The sequence below is a fragment of the Populus alba genome, chromosome 5 (genome assembly GCF_005239225.2).
Source record: "Populus alba chromosome 5, ASM523922v2, whole genome shotgun sequence".
Taxonomy (NCBI): domain Eukaryota; kingdom Viridiplantae; phylum Streptophyta; class Magnoliopsida; order Malpighiales; family Salicaceae; genus Populus; species Populus alba.
In genome coordinates this window covers 8,022,119-8,043,475 of record NC_133288.1, presented here as the reverse complement: position 1 = coordinate 8,043,475, position 21,357 = coordinate 8,022,119, and the positions used below count along the sequence as shown (strand labels likewise).

Below are 21,357 nucleotides of genomic sequence, written 5' to 3'. Positions count from 1 at the left end.
ATCACGAGAGAGAAAAAAAATGATGAACCAAATAATATTTTTCTTATTCAACTTGGCAACATTGTTCACTGTTACATTGTTTATATAGGCTCATGAATGAATAAAGATTAATTAATAATAGTAACTGATTTGCAATTATCAGTTAACTAAATCTTCTAACTGTCTTAACTAACTTCCAACTGCTTTAAGAAACTCTAACTGCTGCAATTGCGTGCTGAACACGTCAACTATGCATTACTGGAGAGTGCTTCTGCTGATGATAACTCCTCTGCTCTGTTGTAGCTACATGTAAGTTTAATACTCCCCCTCAAGATGAGACATAAAGAATCAAGGGGAATAGATGTTATGAAGGCTCATCTTGGACACCAAAGGAAAGAAAAGAGAGAAACCAAGAGTCTTGGTAAACACATCTGCGATCTGATTTGTGGAAGAAACATGAAAAGTACACAGAATGCCTAACTGAATCTTCTCTCAAATCACATGGCAATCAATGTCTATATGTTTGGTTCGTTCATGATATACAGGATTAGCTAAAATATGGAGAACAACTTTACTGTCACAGTAAAGAAAAGTAGTTTGTGGGAGAACTTGGAGGTACTGAAGAAGAGATCGAAGCCACACAACTTCACAACAAGTAGATGCCATGGCTCTGTACTCAGCCTCCGCAGAAGACCTGGACACAGTGGTTTGTTTCTTTGATTTCTAAGAAATTAAAGAATGATCAAGGAAAATGCAATACCCTATCACTGATCGTCTGGAATCCACGCACCCTGTCTAGTCAGAATCACAAAATGCTTTCATTTGTAAACTGGAGATGACTGGAAAGAACAATCCTTGGGCTAGAGAAGCTTTAATGTAACATAAAATTCTATAAGCTGCAGCTAAATGAGGAGCATGTGGTTGAGCCATAAACTGATTTAGCACTTGAACAACAAAGGAAATGTCAGGTCTGCTGATGGCGAGATAAAGCAAGCGCCTAACAAGTCGTCCATAAGCAGTAGGGTCGTCTAAGAGTTGTCCAGAGTCTTTAGAAAATTTTACATTAGGTTCTATGGGAAAGTGGTCCGGTTTTGAAGCCAAGAGACCCGAGTGTTCAAGAACTTCCAATGCATACTTTCTTTGACAAACAAAGATGCCAAGCTCACTATGGGTTATTTCCAAACCAAGGAAATATTTCAGCTGGCCAAGGTCTTTGAGTTGAAATTTATCATTAAGTAATTGGATAAACTTTGAAACCTCTGCTGAATTATCACTAGCAAGCACTTTGTCATCAACATAAACCAATAATGCGATGAATGCACTGTCCAAAGTTCTTGTAAATAAAATGTAGTCAGCTTTAGATTGTATGAATCCAAACTCAAGTAGAGTAGTGGAGAATTTAGCAAACAATTGCCTGGAAGCTTGCTTTAAGCCATAAATTGACTTGTGAAGCTTGCATACTTTGGACTCCCCCTTACTGGTGAATCTAAGAGGTAATGACATGTAGACTTCTTAATCTAATTGACCATGAAGAAAGGCATTATTCACATCCAATTGGTGAAGATGCCACTGTTTTACTGCTGCCATTGCTAAAAAAGTGCGCACAGTGGTGAGTTGAGCCACAGGAGAAAATGTTTCATAGTATTCCAAGCCCTCACATTGGTTATACCTCTTGGCAACTAACCTGGCTTTATACCTCTCTAAAGTCCCATCAGATTGCAACTTGACTTTGTAGACCCATTTGCACCCAATGACATGCGTTAAAGCAGGAAGGTCAACAACAGTCCAGGTATTATTGAGCTCAAGTGCTTTAATCTCAGTATTCATAGCCTCACGCCATTCCTCATGTTTGACAACTTGAGTATAAGATGTTGGTTCAACAAGTGTAGAGACAGAAAGACTAAAGAGTTTTTGAGAAGGGGAAAGATGATCATATGAAAGAACTGAAGAAAGTGAATAAGGAATACCTGAAGCTGTGGACGAAGATGTGGGATCTGAAGTGGAAGTTGCAAGATAACAATGATAGTCATGCAAATATCCAGGTGTTTGTTTTACCCTAGAAGACTTTCTGCTAGGCTGAGGTATAGATGGTTCTGAAGATAGCATATCCAAAGTAGATGATATGCAGGTTCTGAAGTGGAATTTTGGTTACTTGGACTAGTAGGTGAAGAATTTGAAAGCAGGGGATCAAGTAAAGGAATAGTTGATTCATGCATTGGAATTGGTAAAGGTAAAACATAATCATTAGTAGATGGTGGATTTTTGAGTACAAAAGGAAATATATTTTCGTGAAACACCACATCTCTGGAGACAAACACAGTATGGAGATTTAAATCATAGAGTTTGTAACCTTTCATGCCATATGGATAACCAAGAAGTATGCAAGGCTTGGCTCTAGGATCAAATTTATGTCTATTTTAAAGAAGAGTATTTGCATAACAAAGACAACCAAATACTCGCAGATGAGAATATGATGGAGAAGACTTGAACAAAACTTCATAAGGGGATCTATTTTGTAGTGAAGGAGTGGGAATCCGATTTATCAAGTGCACTGCAGTAAGAGTGCAATCCCAAAAAAACTATAAAGATAAGTGTGAATGAAAAAGAAAGGATCTAGCCACATTCAGGATATGCTGGTGTTTGCGTTCAACAATGAAATTTTGTTGAGGTGTTTCAACACAACTAAGTTGGTGGATAACACCTTTTGTGGCATAGAAATGATTCATGTTGAACTCAGCACCATTATCCGACCTTAAGATTTTGATTTTGGCATTGAATTGTGTTTCACTATCAGAAATTCGCTAAATACCAACGGAATCACCGACGACATATTTCTGTCGGTATTTTATGGTCGAAATCACTGACGTAATATTTCCGTCCGTAATTCGGTCGGTAATTACCGACGGTTATATTCCATCGGTAATTACTGACCGAATTACAGACGGAAAGTTCAGAATTAATGAAAAAAGGGCCGGTAGCTAGCGTAGAGGTTTTGGCGGGTGATTTTTTCGACAGAATCACCGACGGATTAAAAACCAGGGACCCGTACGTGTGTTTGGACCGGTTCACCGTCAACAATACCGACGGAATCACCAACAGATTTGAAATGCCAGATCCGTACGGATGACGTGACCGGTGCACCGTCAAAAATACTGACGGAATCACCGAGGGATTTGAAAAGCAGGTTCGTACAGTGACGTGTCTATTAATCGTTGTAATTACCGATGGAGTCACCGACGTATTCACCGACGATGTTATTCCATCGGTGATTCCGTCGATAAAAGTAAATATATGGCCGCTCTGCCGACACTCTCCTCCCCCATTTCTCCTTCTTATTCCTAATCCTAAGTCTCCCCATCTACAAATAACCAGCCCCCCTCGCCCTCAAACAAAAATCTTCCTCATCTCAGCACAACAAGTTGTATTTCTTGAAGTTTTGTGGTCACAGCATCCGTATTCTGATTTACCGATGGATTTTATCAATTTTTGTAAGTAATTCTATCTTTTTAAATTTTAACATTTAAATGTCAATTTTATTGTTTTTTTAGTATATGTATTTTTGTTAGTAGATGTACATGTTTTATTGTTATTTCTCAAAAAAACTTGTAGCTAGTATATGAATGTATAATTTTATACCTGTTGTGGTTTGTTTTAGATTTTGTAAGATTTTATTTGTTTGTGAATTGTTAAAACTTTGTGGAATTACCGAATTACATGTTATGTTTTGAAATAATTAATAGCTTGCTTAATGGGTCCTTTCAAAGTTTTATCGATGGTATTACAGAGTGGTAATTTCTGTTAATATATATATATATATATATATATTAATTAATTTGTATGGACGTTGATAAATGATAATGAATATTTAATATTTATGAGAAGTTGTGATTGGTTTGTTGGATAATCTTGAGGTAAAGTAATATTTTTACAAGTTTATTTACCTAACTTAGTTAATTAATATATACATGATGTCATCATAATTTTATAGAGATTCGATAGAAGTCATGGATGTATCTAGATTCACCCCAAGGATTGCGAAGGATGGATTATTGTAACGGGGTTCAGGGTTTTATTAATTTCGCAACATCTATTCCTAGAAATTTTACTGGAGGCGGTATTAGGTGTCCATGCAGGAAGTGTCAAAATAAAAAGTATCCAGATGTTGTAATGATGCATCTTCTACATAAAGGGTTTGTGGAGGATTACGAGTGTTGGTAGGCACATGGAGAGGTATTTGTTAGTAATAGGAGAATGAGAGAAACGGTGGTTGGGTCAACTTCTAGTGCTAGCAACATACATGAAGCGGCAAATGACAACACTAATCCTTACAGAAACATGGTTATGGATGCAATGAGAATGAATTAAGGTAATGTCAATCAATGTCCAATCGTAGAAGAAGAACCTAATACAGAGGCAGCTAGGTTTTTTGATTTGTTGAAAGATTCTGACGAATCATTATGGGATGGCTGCACAAACCACAATAAGGTAATGAATTAACCTAGCTGACGAACCATTATGGATGCAATGAGAATGAATTAAGGTAATGTCAATCAATGTCCAATCGTAGAAGAAGAACCTAATACAGAGGCAGCTAGGTTTTTTGATTTGTTGAAAGATTCTGACGAACCATTATGGGATGGCTGCACAAACCACAATAAATTTTCGGTCGTGGCACAAGTGTTCATCATCAAGTCAGATCACGGGTTGAGTGAGGCCGGGTATGACAAAATTATTGATTGGGCAAAAAAATATTTACCTGAAGGGAACAGGCTCAAAGAGAACTTCTATGCTGCAAAGTCCATGATGAAACCCCTCGGTTTAGGATACCAAAAAATTGACATATGCCCTAACTTCTTCATGTTATACTACCTTGAAAATGCTGAGATGACCGAGTGCATGACATGCGGGCATTCCCGTTACAAACCCAGAACTGGCAGGGGAAAGACTCTAGTGGCGTATAAAAAACTTAGATATTTCCCGATCACACCTAGACTGCAGAGGTTATTTATGCCACCAAGAACTACTGAGCACATGACATGGCACCAAACACACGATGCGGTTGATGGTGTGATGGTGCATCCTTCTGACGGCAAAGCGTGGAAACGCTTTAACAGTGTGCATCCTGACTTTTCTGCTGAATCAAGGAATGTCCGTCTTGGGTTGTGTACAGACGGATTCAACCCATTTGGGTCATTTGATGCTCCCTATTCTTGTTGGCCGGTCATACTCACAGTTTATAACTTGCCACCGGGAATGTGTATGACGCCGAAGTTCATGTTTCTATCTACTGTCATACCCGGTCCAAGCTGCCCGGGGCGGAATATAGATGTTTGTCTTCGACCGTTGATAGATGAGCTGGCGCAGTTGTGGTCCTCTGAAGCTCTGACTTATGATATATCAAGAAAACAAAATTTCCTTATGAGGGCGGCATTCACGCTAGTAAACGGAGGTAAAGCTTCTTTTTTTGATTGTCACTGTCGCTTCTTGCCACTTAATCACAGGTTCAAAAAGAACATAAAAGATTTCTTTGTTGTTAGATGTTGTAACCCATTTTTGGGTCCCCACATAAAAAATAATAAAATACAAAAAAATTCAAAAAATATATTATCAAAAAATATAACAGTGAAAAAATGCTAGAGCGCCCTAAAAATGCTCAAAAATTGATTGAGGATGTTCAAAAATCAAAAATTAATTTTTGACAGTATATCATTGACTGATGAGAGCCCCGATGATAAAGAAAATTCAATTTGTCGAAGAAAAATGCAAAATCAGAAGTTTATGGACTCAATGAAATTCTATTAAAGGTTTAATTGCATTTATGAAGATTTTAATTGCAAGAAAAATTGATTTTTGAGTTAATTTGGGCTTTAATTAGGAGAAATTAATTTTCTGGGGTCAAATTATAATTTTTGAAGTTAATTTGGTCAAATCAGGGGCTTAATTGCATAAATATTGAAGTTTAATGGCCAATTAGGGACTTAATTGAAGAAATCTGAGACCAAGGAATAAATTGTAAAACGCGCGCAAATGGAGGGCCGAATTTTGAATCTGATGCTTTTGGCGCTTTTTCCTTTTAAATGAAACGACGCGTTTTGACCAAAACGGCACCGTTTCATTCACTGTTGCAAAAAAAAAAAAAAAAACAGAAGCCCAAAACGGTGCCGTTTTGACGGCACTGTAGCTCTTCTTCTTCCCCTGGACACGCGAGGTAGGGGAAGAAGAAGATTTTTTCTTCCCCTTTTCGCCTAATTTCTTTCCCATTTTTCGCGCAATAAAACGCCCGCAATCACCCACTTGTCTCCTCCTTTTTATCCTTCTGAGTTGATAGTGGAGGGGCGGCCGACAGTGGCCGCCCCACCACGACACCGCCCCCTGTTTTTGCCTATAAAAACAGGGAGAGGGCACCGAGAAAAAAGGAGAAAAAAAACAGAAGAGAAGAAAGGAGGAGACCGAGAAAGAGGGGACCGAGAGAGAGGGAACAGAAGGGAGAATAGAAGAGAAGAGAAGAGAAGGGAGAGACAGAGAGAGGAAAGCAGGAGAGAAGGCAGAGAAGAGAAAGGAAGAAGCAGAGAAGAAAACAGAAAAATATAGAGGAGAGAGAGAGAGAAGGAAAACTGCCGGCCACCGCGAACCACCAGCACCGCCACCACCACCCCTGCCGCATCAGCTGCTGCCAGCATCAACACCGTTCCAGGTAACTTTCTCCACTGTCATTTTTTTTGCCTGTGCACAGTAACTGGCTAATTAATTCACGGGTTACTGTGTGCACAGTACCCCCGGTTACTATGTGCACAGTAACCAACCCATGCATTTGGGCCATGTTCGGCCCAGCCCATGTAAAAGGGCCAGGTTTGGCCCAGCCTATGCAATTGGGCCTGATCCGACCCATAAAAAAGAAAAAAAAAAGAAAAAATATTATTGTTTAAAAATATATTTATGATGTTCCCATTTTTTATTTATGTTATTTTTATTAATATCGGGTAGTATTTTTTATGTCGTAAAAATACAAATCGGGTATTAAAATACCCGGTTTGTTTTTGTCAAAAACTTTCAAAAATACAAAAAAATTAAAAAAAAACATTTTTGTGCATACGGCCAAGTGTCTCAAATCTAAAATATCATATCGTATTTTTCATATGTCAAAAAACAATATTTTAGCATGCATTTTGGCTTTAATAACCAGTTTATTAAAGTCAAGAGAACATTGGCCAAAATCTCAAAAAAACAACAAAATATTTTATTTTGTTTGATTTTAGTATCAGGGATTATGAATTTATACGTAAATTGTATTCCTGATATTAAAAAGATATTTTCTTTTGACGGCTTCGAATAGTTAGTTTTTTACCCGATAAAGATAAGGATCTCCTTACAGGAGGACTTTTCTTAAACCGTAAACGAACCAACAATTCAAAAACCACAACACGATTTTAGATTTTATCAGACATTAAAACAATGCAGTCTACCTTAGGTAGGGCGTAGTTGGGGTGCTAATACCTTCTCTTTACGCAACCAGTCTCCGTACCCGATCTCTAAAGACCAGTTAAGGTTCCTAGTAACCAGAATACTAGGTGGCGACTCCCAGTCCATATTTTCACTTGGAGAGACAAGAATTCCTTGTCTCTCCCTATTTTGCAAGGAATAAATATTTCCGATTTTTCCTTGAGGGTGGACGATCGCCGCGCCGCCGCACACGTGCGACAGTAGAGTTGAAAAAGATGTTGCATCCCCGCGTCTTTCTGGTGAAGAATTGCATCATGTTATATCAGAGTACGGTGACATTGTGTTTGGCCTTCAATCAGGTAAGCAAAATTTTTCTGGTTTTGGTTTGACCCATAATTGGGTAAAGCGAAGCACCTTTTGGGAGCTTCCGTATTGGAAGACCAATCTTCTCCGCCATAACCTCTTGACGTCATGCACATCGAAAAGAACGTGTTTGAGAATATTTTCAACATCGTCATGGATGTGAAGGGGAAAACAAAGGACAACATGAAGGCTAGATTGGATATAGCTTTATACTGTAACCGTAAAAATATGGAGTTGGTTTAAGAGGAGTCACGGGTTTCAAAACAAAGGGCAAGCTTCGTGTTAGAGAAAAACGCACAACTGCTAGACTACAAATGGCTTAAGAGTCTGCGTTTTCCGGATGGACATGCATCGAACATATTAAGGCTTGTTAACATAGAGGATTGCAGATTGTATCGAAAATAATTACAACAAAATGCCACAATCACCGACAGTAACACCGACGGAACTCCATCCGTCGGTATCTCACAGAGAGTTTGAAAATAATTACAATAAAATGCCACAATCACCGACGGCTTTTTCGGTCTCAAATTTTATCGACAGAAATACCAACAGCTCGTGCGATTTCCAAAGAGTGTGAATTGAATGCACCGCTGACCGTGTCAGATCGCCGACGGACTGCGAAAAATATGGAGGGTAATTAAAAATTTCGGTGCGAAATTCAAAAATTACCGACGGATTTAAAAAAATTATAATATTTTTTTAATATCCATCGGTAAATCCGTCGGTAAATCTGCCATATAACCTATAACTTCCAGCCCCCGCCACTTCGCCTCATTTTTTCTTCTCTTCTGTTTTTCTTCTCCTCCGCTGCCCTATAATTTTCAGTTTTTTGCTCTCAATCCTTTAAGGCTTTCACCTTGAATCTCTTGCAAGATTTGAATAAAGGTATGTGGTTTTTTCTATTTTATTTTATTTTATTTTTAGTTGTTTTTATTTTTGTTATTTTGTTGTTTTGGGGTATTTTTTTGTAAATATAGATAAAGTTTTGAATTGGACACATTATTAAGGTACGTATATTTCGTTCCTTTTCTTGATGTAGTTTTTGTTTTTGAATTTTTTTGAATATTTTTTATTGTTGTGTTGTCATAATTGTTATTAGTTAATTTGTTGAATATTTTTTGTTAAAGTTGAATTTAACTTAGAATTAGTAATTGACTATGTTAGAATAATTAGTAATTTTACTCTATTATTGCATGATTTGTGTTTAATTATTTCCATTGATTTTAATTGTTAGTCTATATATTTTTTTTTAATTTATTGAATATAATTTATTGTTGTATTGCCATATATAATTATTGATTAATTTGTTTGAATTAATATTGTTAAAGTTGAATTTACCTTTAGAATTAGTAATTGCATTTGTTAGAATAAATAGTAATTGCATATGTTTTTAATTGTTAGTTTATATATTTTTTTTAATTTATTGAATATATTTTATTGTTGTATTGCCATAATTATTTAATAATTTGTTTGAATTAATAGTGTTAATGTTGAATTTATCTTAGATTTAGTAATTGAATATGTTGGGAGAATTATTAATTTTACTCTAACTTGATGATTTATGGATGATTGTTTCTATTTATTTTGAATTTATAGTTTTGTTGTATTGACATAATTATTGAATAATTTTATGAATTGTAATTGTTAATGTTGAATTTACCTTAGGATTAGTAATTGAATATGTTGGAATAATTAGTATAGATTGGGTCAATTGGTTGTGGCTATTATTAATACTTGCAGGTTTGTGGATTTGGGTAGTATCCAGTATAGGGGAGGTGGTGCCAAATTTTTTTAACTTTTGAATTTAATTATATAATTATTTATATAAAATTGTTTAGATGCGCAAAATGAAAACCAAAGTTACACGTCCAGTCGAATCAAGTTCGTCTAGTAGCGATGCTGATATTTCCTTAGGTGCCTCTCAAGAAGAGGCACCTACACCACCTGGGCTGTCAACCGATGCTGCCTCTTCCAGCGATGTTTCACATCGCAGAAGCGGCGTGCCTTCGCAGCGGAATCAATTTTCCCGCAAGTACGAGGCACAGTGGAAGGAAGATCTTTCAATGTAAGTTTGTTAAGGTTTTTTTTTTTTTTTTTTTTTAAAAAAACAAAATTTAAAACATAATTTATGAAGTAATCACTATTTTATTAATTTCATTTCTTTTCAGGTTCACAAACATTGAGGCCGCCCGAGTAATATCATCGGCATTTAAAGCGTCGATGGAGATTCCATTGTTTCAATGGAGTCGGATATCCAGGCATCCTAAATAGATGCCTCAAATCAATGCATGGTTTCGCAGATTTGAGGTTTGTGTTAATATATAATTTTCAGCTTATTTCTAATAAATTCTACATATAATTGCAAATAAATTATTAACATTTTAAAAAATTAATTTTTTATACACAACATCAATTCTGCTGGGACGATGAACATAACACTGTTGTGAGGAGGGTGTGGGAAAATCACGCGGCAATTAGGTAACATCGAAAACAATACAAACTTTTTTTTTACATAAAAATTTTATGTTTCAAAATGTAATTTTTGCTTGTATGAATTATGTTGCGTGATTTTTGGTACGATACCCAAAAAAAAGCAAAAAAAACTGCGAGGGATAAGGGGTTCCAAGGCTGGAACGATGTTGCGGTTTGGAGGGATTTCAAACCGATATACATCCCGAAAAATATATGGCCGCACTATCTTCAGTACATGACGTCTGAGCGGTTCACACGACGCTCACAGTCCGGTGCTGGCAACCGGAATCGACAATTCATGGCTCAGTGACAACACACACCGACGGCTCTGTTCCGTTTGCTGCACATGCAAAACGGATAGTAAGATTAATTTAAATGAAATATATCGTTCAATTAGTTTGTTGTTAATAAATTTTTTTCATTATAGGCTACGTCTCTTGGACGTGAGCTGAGCCCTATGGAGCTGTTTGTGGAGACGCACGTGCGGAGTCAAGACCGCCAAAAGGGGGTGCAACAGTTCATTGACAACCGCGCTCAACATTTCTCGGTCGGTACTGCTTCAACCGTCGGGAGCTCCCAATCAGTATTGAGCTCCCAATCTAAGGAGTTCGTGGCCTTGCAGCAAAAGTGTGACCACCTATCAGAGGCGTACACACAACTCAAAGAACATCAAAGAGTGGCGTCCAAACAACACAGAGTAGAGTCTGAACAACAAAGAGCGGCCTATGAAGAGCTTCGTCAAATGGTCATAAACATGGCACAAGGTGAAACATGTGCGCCTAATCCTTTTTGGCCATCTAATCCCTAGCCTCCTCCTCCTCCTCCTCCTCCTCCACCTTTATATTAATTTTTAATAAACATTATTTACATTTAAAATTTCGTTTAATGTGTTTTTGAAACACATTCATTTTGTAATGAATATTATTTAACTTTGATTTTTTATTTTTGATGCTTAATATGAATTTTATTTGCATAATTGGTTTGTATTACCATTAATTTATATCATTTTATATTATGTATTTTTAAATAATTAATTTTTTTTTTTTAAAAAAACAATTACACAGGTATTTACCGACGAAATAACTCCGTCGGCATTTTAAATCACCGACGAATATTCAGACGGATAAAATCGGTCGGTATTCCATACACTCACCGACAGAGTTACCGACGGATTTAGTCCGTCGGCATGTGACAATAGCTGCCAAACGTACCGACGAATTTACAGACGGATATATTCGGTCGGTATCTCAAAAACACACCGACCAATTTACCGACGGATGGTGCAAGTTTAATACTGTTCACGCTGTATTGTGCTGAAAAAGCTCGAATACGTGTTCTATTTGTCGACATGAGACAGGCAGGGAAAAACTCTCAGATATTTTGAAACATGCTAAGAACATACTGGAAACGAGAGGGACTCCACTCAGAAAAGAGAGAAAGAAAAAGGATTTATCCTTTTATACATTGTTTCAAGATTAATAAAAGAGACCCACATTGCTTGATAGTGCATTCCATACTGCTGTAAAAGTGCACTAAGGACTTCATCATCAATTGTTCACTAATTCAAAGTAGAATTTTCTGCTTTCTTTTTTCTTTTTGTTTTTGCAAATACTGATTGATGCAGACATAGAACAATCTCTTTTCCACCAGGTGCTAAAGGACAACAAGCTATTTGGAGTTTTGGAGTTCATGATAGACTCAATTATATAGCTAGTTGGTGCATAACTGACAGTTTTTAACACTTGTAGCAGGTTTTTTTTTTTTTTTTTATGTTTGAAGAATGGTTTTAGAGGAAAAAATTTTAATTTTTTTTTTTAATTTAAATTAATATTTTATACTGCTTTTATATTATTTAATATATTTACATCAAAAATATTATTGTAGTATATTTTTAAACAAAAAAAATTTAAAAAAAACACCAATTATATATCTTATAAAGCCACCCACGATTTTAATGCTTATGTTACGTACCCATCATTTGCTTTGAATATTGAGTTTTTTTCCTACACTATCACCGTGAGCAAATTTATTTCTCAAACGAACACTCTTTGTTATATCACAAAAATAGTCTCGTGACACGTGGATTGTGTATTTATTATAAAAAATAAAAAATAATAATTGTAATTGTCTACTTTACCTAGCTCTGGGTTGTGCATATATTATAAAACATAGTCTCGTTATTTTTCAGAAAATAATTTGTGAATGTAAATTTTTTATCAGATGAACACACTCTCAATAAAGTGTAATTTTTTTTTTAATGTATTTTTTTTTATTACTTATCCAATGGTCTCTTCTATTTTATTTTTCCAAATCTTTTAATAAAGTGTAATTTTTTCAAATTCACTGTCGATGTCGCACCCGACATTACGAATGAAGTTTAGAACGTAAAAATGGATAAGAAATCACCATATATGAAGAAGTTGAGTTTACAGCGTGGGTTAACGGCTGGCTAAGGGATGATGGTGCCGGTGGAGAGGGCTGATTCGGCAAGAAAGGAGCTGGAATTTTTGGGTATGATTCTGGTTAAATGCGGAACACAATTTATACCTTGTGTCTTGTGTATTTCTTTCTGGCCACCAAGCTTTATACACAGGTCTATATTTATAATTCAAGAGTCCGTAGTCATATGAAATTCAAGAATCTCATACAAAAACAAGCTGATTCCTTCTTTAAACTTAAATTTTATTTAAAATATTCATAATATCCATCCCCATAAATCGGGAGTAATAATCACTGGCCAGGAAAAGTGTCTGGGGCTCTGAATTCTCACAACCACGGAGATTAGATTCCATAGACCGTTTACATTATATAGAATTATAAATCCATAAGCATACCAAGATGGATGGTAAGCAACAAGACGTTGTGTAGACGTCTAAATATCGATCATCAGTATCATCATTATATGATTACAAACGAAGCTCCAAGCATGTCTTTGGCTTTATTCAATTAAAGACGAGGTTTCACTGATGTTTAAATTTATGGACTCGGGATTGATGGGGTAAAGATCATGGGCAGATGTAGAGGAATTTCCAATCCATGATTTATCGGATGGAGGAAAGAGGTCTTGTTTGCTGTTTAAACTCTGGTCCATGACCTGCTGATAGTGGCCTTTGAGAAGTTTGGAGTGTAAATCATCACCATAAATGCTAGGATCTGAGATCATCTCCTGGATGCTGGTCTGTCCTTCAAGCATGCTCACCACTTCTGACATTGCAGGCCTTAGAGATGGAGATGCATTGGTGCATAAGAGTGCCAATTTGATCATCCTCTCAGCCTCTTCCTTGTTGAATTCAGACTGCAGCTTTGGGTCCACTATCTCCATTAAATTTCCCTTTTTTTGCAGTACATGGGCCTGTGAAAGCAAAAGGTAAAGTATTTGCAGAGAGGAGTAGTGCCTAATGCATCATGGATTCAAGATAGCAACAAGAACAGACTCGTAACTTACCCAGTCAAGAAGACATACGAATTCATTTGTTGTCCTGTAGCTCGAATTGCTTCTTCCACTGACAATTTCTAAAGCAACAACTCCAAAACTATAAACATCTGCTTTGTCTGTTAAATAACCCCACAGCGCATATTCTGGAGCCATATATCCTCTGAAATCAGAACCATGCCAGATTAGTAACTCTACCGGAGTATATTGCGATCACTGAATAAAGGAAGCTGCAAATTAAGTCTGATTAAAACTTACATGGTTCCAGCAACTCGAGTGCTGATGTGAGTGTTCTCCTCTTCATTGAGCTTAGCTAGTCCAAAGTCTGATATCTTGGCACTTAGATCTTTGCCCAGTAATACATTTGTACCTTTGATGTCTCTGTGAACAATCCTGATTGCAGATTCTTCATGGAGAAATGCTAAACCTCTGGCTATTCCAACACATATCTTATATCTTGTTGGCCAATCCAGCATCAGAAAACTTGTTTCTGAACCTGTAGCTAATCCAGTAAAGGAGGTTCACTAAATAAATGACTTCAACTTTGCTAGTCGATTGCTATTATTCAAAAAATAAAAAAAGAAATATTTTACTGGAAAGTAATCAGATGCCATTATGGTTACCAAAAAGTGCTTTTGCGAGGGAGTTGTTCTCCATGTATTCGTACACCAGAAGCAACTGATCTCCTTCAATACAGCATCCATAAAGCTTTACAAGATTGGGATGCTGTAAACCAGATATCATGCCTATTTCATTCACAAATTCTCGGTTTCCTTGCCTGGATTTAGGAGATAGCTGCTTAACAGCAATAAGAGTTCCATCTGACAATTTACCCTGCATTGAATTTATTGTAGACATTTTGCATGATCAAACAAAAGGTCCAATGATCAACTGGGATAATATGCAAGAGAATATTAGAGTGACAGACCTTGAATACGGAGCCAAATCCACCTTCTCCAATTTTGCCAGCAGAATCAAAATTGTTAGTGGCAGCTCTCAGCTGCCTCAAAGTGAAGGAACCCGTTTTCAGATCTAGCCCCTTGAGATCTGCACATAATTGTTATATTCTGAATGTTTGCGTGTGTAATAGCTGCTAATTAACTAATTAAGGAAAAGGCTTTAGCACGCAGATGATTGATTTCAATGTACCTCGTTCTCTCATGAACTTGTCTCTAAAATAGAATTTCCAACAAATGACACCCATTACCAAGAAAACAAGGAGTAAGGCTGAAGTGACAACTCCAACCACGATAGGTATTTTACTTGCTTCTCCAGGTTCTGAAATTAAACAAAGTTAAACACAGAAAGCCAATGGGACAATAAATCACTGTAGGGCAGCAGTTTACTTCTCACCTGGACAATAAGTTCTCTGGCCTGAAAACAAGAAACCATAAAGTGCTTCTTAGATAGTATAATGAACTGAGTAGAAGCTTACATACAGTTATGATGAAAATCAAAGCCAGGTTCATAAGGAAGAATTTGTTTGTTAATTATGTAACCGCTAGGGGAAATTAATGACCAAGTCTGAGTCTAAGGGGTGATGAGATTTGAATTCATAAGTACTTGATCAACAAAGCTATGATATCATTGCTCGGTTTTCATTTTAACTTAATTGATAAAGGTCATTGTATATGATTGAAATCGCAAAGTCAGTGACTTTCAAATGAAATGCTGGGAATATATATATATAAAACATGCCTGAGCATACAGTTATTGCAGAAATAAGAGGACCGTAATTTCCTCTTGTTGGAATGCAAGTAGTCCCTTTTCCATTCCAGTATAAACGGATCTCCAAGGTTGTGTCTGTCACATTGGCATTGAATTTTATAGAATAAGCTTTGTTAGATCCATTGGCAGCCTTCTGAATATTAAAATCTTGTTTCTCTAGTTTCCCCTGCAAAACAAATCCCAAGTTAAAAGGATCTTTTGGAAAGAAAGAAAAAATCTTTTTGGATAATTTAATCTCAATTACCTGAATATAAATGTCAAAAAAGCGTTTTCCAACTCTTTTGTACAATTCGTCAATATCTGTGAATTGTATCTCAGCAAAGTCGAGTTTAACAGTGTACATCCCATTTTCCAGACAATATCCATAATAAGTGAGAGAGATGGCAGCTCTGCGTGCTGTAGAAAACAACGGTTCAGTCAAGTAGTTTGAAGTAAGTGTATATCCGGGGCTATCACCACCGTCATCCATAAAATCTCCAGTGTTGCTGAATCCCCAGTTTGATTCTGTTTGGAAATAAATCCTAGCAGCATCACTTTCAATGTTTCCGTCACCTTTATACAAGATACCCCCACTGTTTATATCCGGTCCACCACAGTTTACATGGAATGAACGATAACCTGCAATACGTCAAATTAGCACAGATGCAAATATTCCCTTTGTAGGGGCGTGTAAGTGTTGAGATTTTTGGATCCGTTTGCTCTACAACAAGAGCTGTTACTCTACTATATAGCTTCAAATCGATTAGTCATTGGCTAATACTTTTCCAAGTGGCTTGTCACAATCAGTGTTCAACTCGAGTCGGTGAAAACGTGTGGTGCTCAAGTTCTGCTTGAGGCCATGTTTTGGTTACAGATAAATCCTTACTTGTCCAACAAAAACTGAGAATGAATACATCCTTAATAGATCTGTGTGCAGAATAGAACGTATAATTTAGGCAAAAAAATCTACGTTGAAATTAGTACTCGTTCTCAAATAAATACACAGACACTGATATTATAGTAGATCACTGATTTCGGTATGCTGATAAATTTGAAACAGATTTGCTTTGATTTTAATGAACTTCGTTACTTCTTAATTAAGGAGGAAAAAGAATATCATACTTTTGGGGCACTCATGTATGCCTGAGTATGGAAGAAGTCCGCTTCTGTAAGACATGGAAATTATAGTAAGAATTTCAAATGGTTCTGCAAACTGCAATATAAGAATCAGATATCGAAACCATGCTGTTCATTATAGTAAGAATTAGCATTATTTCACCCCCCAAAAAAAAAATCATATTATTGAAGTAAAATATTCATTTTATGTTTGCTCATTGAGAAAATCGGTGCATTGCTGTTCCCTCTTCATGAGTGTTTGTGCTTATATCTTGGGGTAAATGAATAATAAAGCATGTCACATTCTTATGTTCTTCATTCATTCATTCAGCATTAATGATATAAGTATATCTGATCCTAGGATACCAAGTTTGTGCTGAGAAAGAAAATCCTGCTTAGGGTTAAAAGATATAAGTATAAATTGCAGATTTAACTCCAAAGATATTCAGTTAAAATACTGCTTAGCATCTGATATATAATGTATTTTTTTCCCCTCAAAACTATATATGAACATGACATGGTTTACATGATTAGCAAAGATGTTTTTAGTCTACGGGGGTGAGTTTTTATAAGGGATATTTACCTGCCTGTAAGCATTTAAGAAATCCGTTTAAAATATCCCAAAAGGGAATTTTGAAATTTTATCCTGCAAGAGCTCCATTTCCAAATTAAGGTTATCAATAGGGACCTCATTTCATCCTAGATTTCTGCTAAGCATAAATACACCTCTTTTACATTGTATCAGTTGTGGTTCTTTTTCCTTGGAACAAGATTATTGGACTTGGTATGACAACTACCAGATTGGATCTCCAACAACATGAAATACCAAAAATATCGCTCTCCAGAGTGTATAAGAGGAGCCTTACAAGTTATTCTTGATGAATGAACTCCTGTACGTGTTTGTACCCCTGGTTTATACATTCAAATCATTAAGTTTCGCAGCAACCAGGAGTATCCCAAATTTAAGAAAATAGATATCCTTACAGGTGATCTGGACAGCTTGGCGGCAATGAAAAGTTATTGTAGGAAACATCACTGCAAGAAGCCAAGGGAATCATAAATATGAATATGAACCTCAACAAAATTAATAATAAGTGGAACAAATGAAATGCTAAGCAAGATTAAAAAAAAATAAAAACCACATTTTTTCAGAAACCAGGCTTTCGTTGAGGCGCCACCGGGGATAGATAAAAATGCCTATGGCATGAATATATATGCAGCCTTAGATTATCAAGATTCACTCAGAAGACCACTTTAAAAATATTAATGGTTGATCAATCATCAGCAGTTATATCTTCGCAAGAGAGCAGAGAAGTTGAACAGAATATCGAAACTGAAATAACTGAAACCTGTGATACATTTCAGAAACATACATTTTTTTGTCTGTTTTGAAAAATGAGTCTGGGACACTTCCAGTCAGCTTGTTCCCACTCAAAAACCTGGTTTTCAAAAGCCAGATTGATTCTTTCAGCATAATTCAGTCATCCATCCATGGTCAGATTTCAACATTCTGATTTACAATATTCAAATCTAAATACTTACATAAATTCAAGTATTTTTGCATCCTGAGGAAGGCCTCCTTCCATCTTGTTGAAGGTTAAATCCCTGAAAAAGATTACAGTAAAAGATTTTCCAGCTTTAGTTTTCAGAATATCCCTTGTACCTTTGTAAGTTTTTTCAATAGACAAGCTCCTTATGTGAAATGCAAATACCTGCATTGTTTTTGTTAAAAAACCATCTCAACCCAAAAGCTTAAGCTGTTAGGTGAGGTCCCAGGATATGATATATATTATTCTTTAACACACCCCCTCAAGTTAAAGCCCTTTGGGCTTGAAACTTGCACAGGGCCATGTTACCTTGTGTTTAATTTTTATCAAATAAATGGGGATAGTGAGATTCAAACTCGTGACCGCTTGGTCATCAAGGCTCTGATACCATGTCAAAGAATCATCTCAACCCTAAAGCTTAAGCTATTAGGTGAGGTCCCAGGATATGATTTATATTATTCTCTAACAGTTTTTACTTAGGTTGCATTTGGTTCATGGTGAAACACAAATCGAGTTAAATATCAAGGGTGTAAAAGTGCTTAGAATGTTTGGAAGAAAGTTTAGAAATAAAGTTCTAAATGTTGAAAGTAAGATTTCTAGATATTAGTTGATCGGTTATGAACAGGTCAACCGGTTAAAACACAGCGACCAGTTGAATTAAATGAATCGATCGACCGGTTCAGTCGACTAAATACAATTCCTGTTCAAATTAATATTTTCTAGTTTTAGTTTAATTCCTTGATTGTTTATGACTTTCATGCTTATAAAAAGGCTTGCAATTTAGCATTATTATAAGTACAAAAAGAGAGAGAAATAATTAAGGGAACTTAAAGATAAATACTTAAAAAAAATATTTATTTTTCTCAAACTTCTTATTCTTGAGTTTTTTTTGCCAGAAGAGCATTTGGTTAGGATAGAGAGAGTATAGTCATATGGAGCTCTCTCAAACTTCCTGCTATGAGAATTAATGCCATATGTCTCGTAGTACGTAGATGGTTAGTGTATTAGAATTTCAAACCCATCAGTAACATATCCCGATGAATAGATTTCTACTTGTTTCTCACCTTTGAGCAAGTTATGAGAGGATTTCATTAGAAATTTTGCATCCCATACAGTACATGGAGATCATAACCCGGTAGTGAGGCAATTTTTGCAGTGTTATTAAAATATATTCATGTTATTAACTTCTATCACATTATAGCACATATAAGGTGATGAGTGAAGGTGTTAAGACTTACAGCATTTTCAGAAAACCCGATCTCCACACATCTGTTGGGATCCCTCCAGTTAAATTGATGTTTCGCAAAACCCTTCAAAGAAATTAAAGATAGGCTTAATTAGTTCTCAATAGAACATGTTAATTCTCAAGTTTATTTATTTTAGACATTTTACGGACAGTTGACGAACAAATAATTCACTATGGGGGGGATGTTGGTTAAATTAGACTCTGGTCCAGACATATCAGTGATCCTCCTGTACATTGAAAAGAAAAGAATGTGTTATAGTTCCCTTTATTCTTTCTGTCTTCTTCAAAGAGGAAACACCAAAATTATTGTTTTATATATTGCTATGCATCTCAGGAAGTAGTTTCACTCACAAGTCTGTCAGCTTCTCTAAAGAAAGAATGGCAGGAGGTATGGGCCCTTGTAGTCCACTTGCGTATAATTCACTTCGTTAGTCCAAAGAGGAAAAACAAAATATCAGAATATTGTGCAACATGCAGCAGAGAAATGAATTAACGAAAATATCATGCAGATAGAGATCCTCACAGTCTACCAAGATTACTCCAGTTCCCAATGAAATCAGGTATTCTGCCACTAAGATTATTATCACTTGCACGACTGCACATTGCAAAACCGAATTAAGGAGACCAGATGCTATTTAGATGGATTTTGTATGGTTTTCTTTGCTTTGGTTTATTTTAAGCTGCGTTTTATCCTTCATATGATTTTATACCATATTCAGATATTATGTAGCTTTTGTACTATTCCCGTCAGACTTTGACGACACATCTTTCAAAAAAAAAAAATGGAAACCAGATGCTATTGAATTATCAAAAACTGTGTTTAAAGAAGAAAGGAATTGATTGCTTACAAATGAGTCAAGTTTAGCTTAGCGAGAGTCTTTGGCAAGGTTCCCTCCAACTGATTGGAGGAAAGTACCCTGCAACCATTAATTCATAGCACAGCATCAAAGATTGCAACTAAAATGTCTAGCTTGCGTTGGTTTAATAATGATGAGCAATTAAATGCCTTACAGGAATGTTAAGTTGACAAGATCACCGAGCTGAAAAGGAATAGTACCAGAAAACTGATTTGCTTCAAGGGACCTTCATGTATTTGTATTTGATTAATTGACAAAAATGAAATTAGTCTAGCATTGTCAAAAACAGAAACAGAAAACAAAACAAATGATAAATCAGGCAGAACATATATTTATGACTTCAATACATACAAGTCAGTCAGGCTACGAAACCTTCCCAAGTACCCAGGAATATTTCCTGACAAGCGATTGGATGTAAGGAAGCTGCATGCATAAAATGTTATCTAGTTATGGTGAATTCTGCCTTGAGTATGAACTGGTAAGCAAAGATATTGAGGTGAATGAACTTACAGTTTTGTCAAATGTTTCATTGAAGCCCATTCCTCAGGAATATTGCCAGAAATGTAGTTGCGAGTTAGGTCACTGTGACAGATAATATAGCATCAATACTTGAGAATTTAACTTGTTCAACTTATAAATTAGTCGATAAAAGTTACTTTGAGGTTATAAAATTAATACAAATAAATTATATCCTGAAAAGGTTCTTACAAACTTTCAAGATATGTAAGGTTGGCTATTTCAGGCGGGAGCTTGCCTGGAAGACTGAGCCGTTTTTAGATTTCTGTTATTGAAAGAGGAAAACACCATCAGTATATAAAAAAAAAATGTTTAGACGATTGAAAAACAAACTCAAAACTACTTGTGCTAATTTACTTATATTTGATCCCTGGTACTGTGATCTTTAACTTTTCTATGTATATTCTGTTAATCACTTATTTTTTGACATTTGATAACTTCAAAAACTGTAATTTTTTTTATTTAATCTCCTTTGCTGTAAACTATATATATATATATATATATATTTGTTTATTTATTTAATTCCTTCATCACTTAACCCCCCTCAAGGGTTGGCGTAATAACATTTCAGATTTAAAATTAAACAATTAATTTAAATCCAATACCAAACACAACTTTAAGATTAGAGATATTTTCAGACAATTAATTTAAACATGGGAGAAATGTATCCAATCTATT

The 21,357-nt window shown here is 35.8% G+C and overlaps 1 protein-coding gene across 1 annotated transcript; it reads right to left on the bottom strand.

Annotated features, from left to right (window-relative positions):
- Positions 1-13,060: 13,060 nt before the first annotated feature.
- On the bottom strand, positions 13,061-21,099 carry LOC118030026 (probable LRR receptor-like serine/threonine-protein kinase At1g29720). Its single transcript, XM_035034049.2, has 19 exons — positions 20,872-21,099; positions 20,674-20,745; positions 20,515-20,586; positions 20,318-20,389; positions 20,155-20,223; positions 19,830-19,901; positions 19,658-19,729; positions 19,468-19,533; positions 19,299-19,370; positions 16,520-16,563; positions 15,663-16,036; positions 15,389-15,584; positions 15,044-15,064; positions 14,840-14,968; positions 14,619-14,737; positions 14,314-14,524; positions 13,949-14,192; positions 13,703-13,853; positions 13,061-13,609 (listed from the first exon to the last, which is right to left on the bottom strand). The coding sequence occupies exons 2-19, from the start codon at positions 20,691-20,693 to the stop codon at positions 13,196-13,198; spliced, it is 2,418 nt and encodes an 805-aa protein (XP_034889940.2). The 5' UTR covers positions 20,694-20,745; positions 20,872-21,099; the 3' UTR covers positions 13,061-13,195.
- Positions 21,100-21,357: the final 258 nt, after the last annotated feature.